The sequence below is a fragment of the Chrysochloris asiatica genome, unplaced genomic scaffold (genome assembly GCF_000296735.1).
Source record: "Chrysochloris asiatica unplaced genomic scaffold, ChrAsi1.0 scaffold00523, whole genome shotgun sequence".
Taxonomy (NCBI): Eukaryota; Metazoa; Chordata; class Mammalia; order Afrosoricida; family Chrysochloridae; genus Chrysochloris; species Chrysochloris asiatica.
Window position 1 is genome coordinate 265,982 of NW_006409041.1, and position 3,532 is coordinate 269,513.

Consider the following 3,532-nt stretch of genomic DNA (forward strand, 5'->3'; position numbering starts at 1 on the left):
TCATGCTGGGTAAGATGGAGGGTCAGAGGAAAAGAGGAAGACCCCTAACGAGATGGACCAGCCAGGTGGCATCATTGATGGCGTCAAGTGTGGCAGCAGTAGTGAGGTTGGCCCAGGATGGGACATTGTTTTGTTCTGCTGTGCATGGGTTTGCTATGAGTCGGTTCTGACTCGATGGCACCTGACAACAACAACAACAACAACTTGCAGTTCGAACAGACATTGCAGCCCAGTGCATTATCCTGCAGCATTACACCAGGACTTAATAAGAACATACATTGTTAAGTGCCGTGGAGTAGATTCCGACTCATAGCGACCCTACACAGGATTTCTGAGGCTGTAAATCTTTACAGGAGCAGAATGCCTCATCTTTCTCCCTCGGAACCGCTGGTAGTTTCGAACTGCTGACCATGCAATTCACAGCCCTATTCGTAACCATTATGCTACCAGAGCTCCTTAATAAGAACATATAGACAATATAAATAAAACTTCTTTTAAATTTTCTTGTTTTTATACATTTTAATCAAATAAAACCTTGCTTGGAAACTCAAAACATCTTTTGTACATTCTGCCAATAGCACTTTTAATTTCCCTGTTCCGCAAACTATAGATTAGGGGATTTATAAGTGGGGGCAACATGTTGTAGAACATGGCTGTCAGAAAATTTTTAAGAGATGCTTTATTTGCAATAGGTCCTAGGGCAGCAATTAATCTAGAAATTACAAACAAAAGAATAATAGCCAACTGTGGGGTACAAGTAGATACGGCTTTGTTGCGGGCTTCTGCAGAGCGCATCTGAAGTACACTTGAAAATATTTTAATATATGACATAAACATGAAAGCAAAACAGACTAAAACAATGCCAGGACTTATAGCTAGGAGTATAGATTCAGATAACTGAACATCTGAAGATGATATTCTCAAAATTTGAGGTACTTCACAGAAATATTGATGGATCACATTGGACTTTGTAAACGGAAGCCTGAACATGGTGACTGTATGGATGGCAGAAAATAGAAGTCCACTGACCCATGAGCCCCCTGCTGCCTGTGCACACACATGTGGGGTGACAGTGAGCCCATAGTACAGGGGATGACAGATGGCAATAAAGCGGTCATAAGACATCAACACAAGAAAAGCAAGTTCTGTAGATGCAAAGAATATATACAAGAAAATCTGAGCAGCACATTCTTTGAGTGAGATTGATTTTCTACCTGTCAAGGAATTCACAGTTGATTTGGGAACACTAACTGAAATAGAGCAAAGATCTATGAAGGATAAATTGCCTATAAAAAAGTACATAGGAAAGTGAAGACGTGGGTCTGTCACAATGACTATAATTGTCAGAAGATTTCCAGCAAGTGTTCCCAGATAAATCATTAAGAACAGCAGACCTTGTAAGACTTGGAGCGCCTGAGAGCTTGATATATCCATGAGGAGGAATTCTGTGATGATAGTGATATTGCCCATTCTAGCTACTATGCTGCAATCTACCTAGAATTAAAGAATAAAGTGGTAGAATTAGATTAAAACTAAAATTCTGAAATTCACAATACCTACAAATAAATTTCAGTCATTGTAATCTTTAAGATGTCAGCATAGATGAATACTGTGCATATATACATTTCTTTATATTTTCCTTTAGATGTACTGAGATATAAATTAAACATAAATAAGATCAGATAATTTAAGCCATTATAATTATAAAAAATTATGAAGAATCAACAATGTTATGAGTATTGTGTCGTATTTATACTGTTTCTGTGAAATAACCTTTTAAACTCTGTCTAGATATAATCTGTCATTATTTACTTCATTCCTTCAATATCAAATGACTATAACATAATTCTGTAAAAGAGTTATAATTCCTATAAGTGTTAGGCTTCTCTGTTTGAACACTCCACAGCTATTACTGATTTTCCTTATGTGCCAAGGAATTAGGATGTCCTACTTCTGGGGACAGTTGACCTAGAGAGTATTTTTATAACATAGTTAATTAATGGCTCTGAATTTTCTCTAAAAATGGTTTTATATTATATGAAATCAATTAGGTGATAGTTCTGCCCTCTTTCATTTCAGTTACTGTATGATACATATATATTGTTATTTTCTTATTTCCCTTGAGGCATCATCTATAAAATGTTTGAATTGTCTCAGAATCTTATCAGTATAATTTTTTTTATGGGTAGTGTGCACCCTGAGTTCCCTTACTACAGGTACACTTTTCCTCCTCAAATGCTAATAATACATAAGGAAATATATATATAATATATATCGTACCTGATTATACTCCTTCGCAAAGCAACCTTCCTTCTTTCAGGCAAACATTTCAATATTTAATGTAGAACTAATATTCTGTCCAGATTCCACCCTTATAAGCTTTCTAATGTTGACTGAAATAATTATAATTAATCAAACTTCAACCTATATATTTGGCCATCTCTTTAAGTATTTCAAGTTATGAAATGTAAATTACCCTTCCAATGCTAAAATTAGTGATTTTTGGAATTTCTAATTTTAGTGCAGTTTAGTTGTCATATATGGAATACCTGGAATTAAGGAGATCATAAATTAAAAATGTTAAAATTTATGTTTTATTTAAATATAATCCATTTATTATTAAAATAATTTAAATTTTACCACCATACTATATGCTTTATAACAGCAGCAATATTAATGTTGATTTGCTTATAATAGTTTAATTTATATGGCATTTTAGTGTTTTTATAAAATTATTTTGTTGTTGTTAGCACTATTTAGTCAGTCCCATAAAGATAACTTACAGTTAGCAGTCAGTGTGTATCCTCTACTGCCATATCAGGGTCTTAATTGCAAAATATTTAATTTTAACCAACTTTCTATAACAATCCTTTAGATTTTGCCAGGTTTCTTTTAATATTTTAATTTTCTGATATGAAAACCCTTTAAATAGATAGTTTTATAACTTTAAAAAGCAACACTTAAACATGTAAGTTATTACATTTGATCCTTAGACTAAGTTACTATTCTAAAGCAGACTTAAGACTTTTAAATTTTGCTTTATTGAAACATTACATTAGTTTTAGATATCTAGATGTCTTGTTTTCCATCATGTACCACTTCTAATTGCATTTTTCTCCTCATCTGTGCAAATTCTTAAGTTTCCCAACTCTGAAATTTCATTACATATTATGTGTCTGAATGTATCATGATGCTTAACTGAAAATTCCTATATATAAAGAGAGTTCAAGACTTTTTCCTTGTTGCTACATCTCAGTGTTATTACGATATTAATTATTTATGAATTATAAGATGTAGACAATAGAAAAAGTGAAATTTCTAATCATTCATCAATTATTAAATATAAAACAACATGATCAAAATAAAGCATGGTTAGTTTCTGTTATGCAGGCAAAAATGTCAGAAAATGTGTATAGCAAAAATCTATATTAGATCATTAAACATTCTTTTAATATTTTAAGGACTGTTTTTACATAAATTCATCAATTTCTATAAAATGTCAGTATATCTCTCTTTAGCCTGGAAATTTCCT

General features: G+C 32.6%; 1 protein-coding gene across 1 annotated transcript; it reads right to left on the bottom strand.

Moving 5' to 3' along the window:
• Positions 1-519: 519 nt before the first annotated feature.
• On the bottom strand, positions 520-1,470 carry LOC102817118 (olfactory receptor 14I1-like). The gene has a single exon (XM_006877537.1). It carries the CDS (start codon positions 1,468-1,470, stop codon positions 520-522), a length of 951 nt encoding a protein of 316 aa, XP_006877599.1.
• Positions 1,471-3,532: the final 2,062 nt, after the last annotated feature.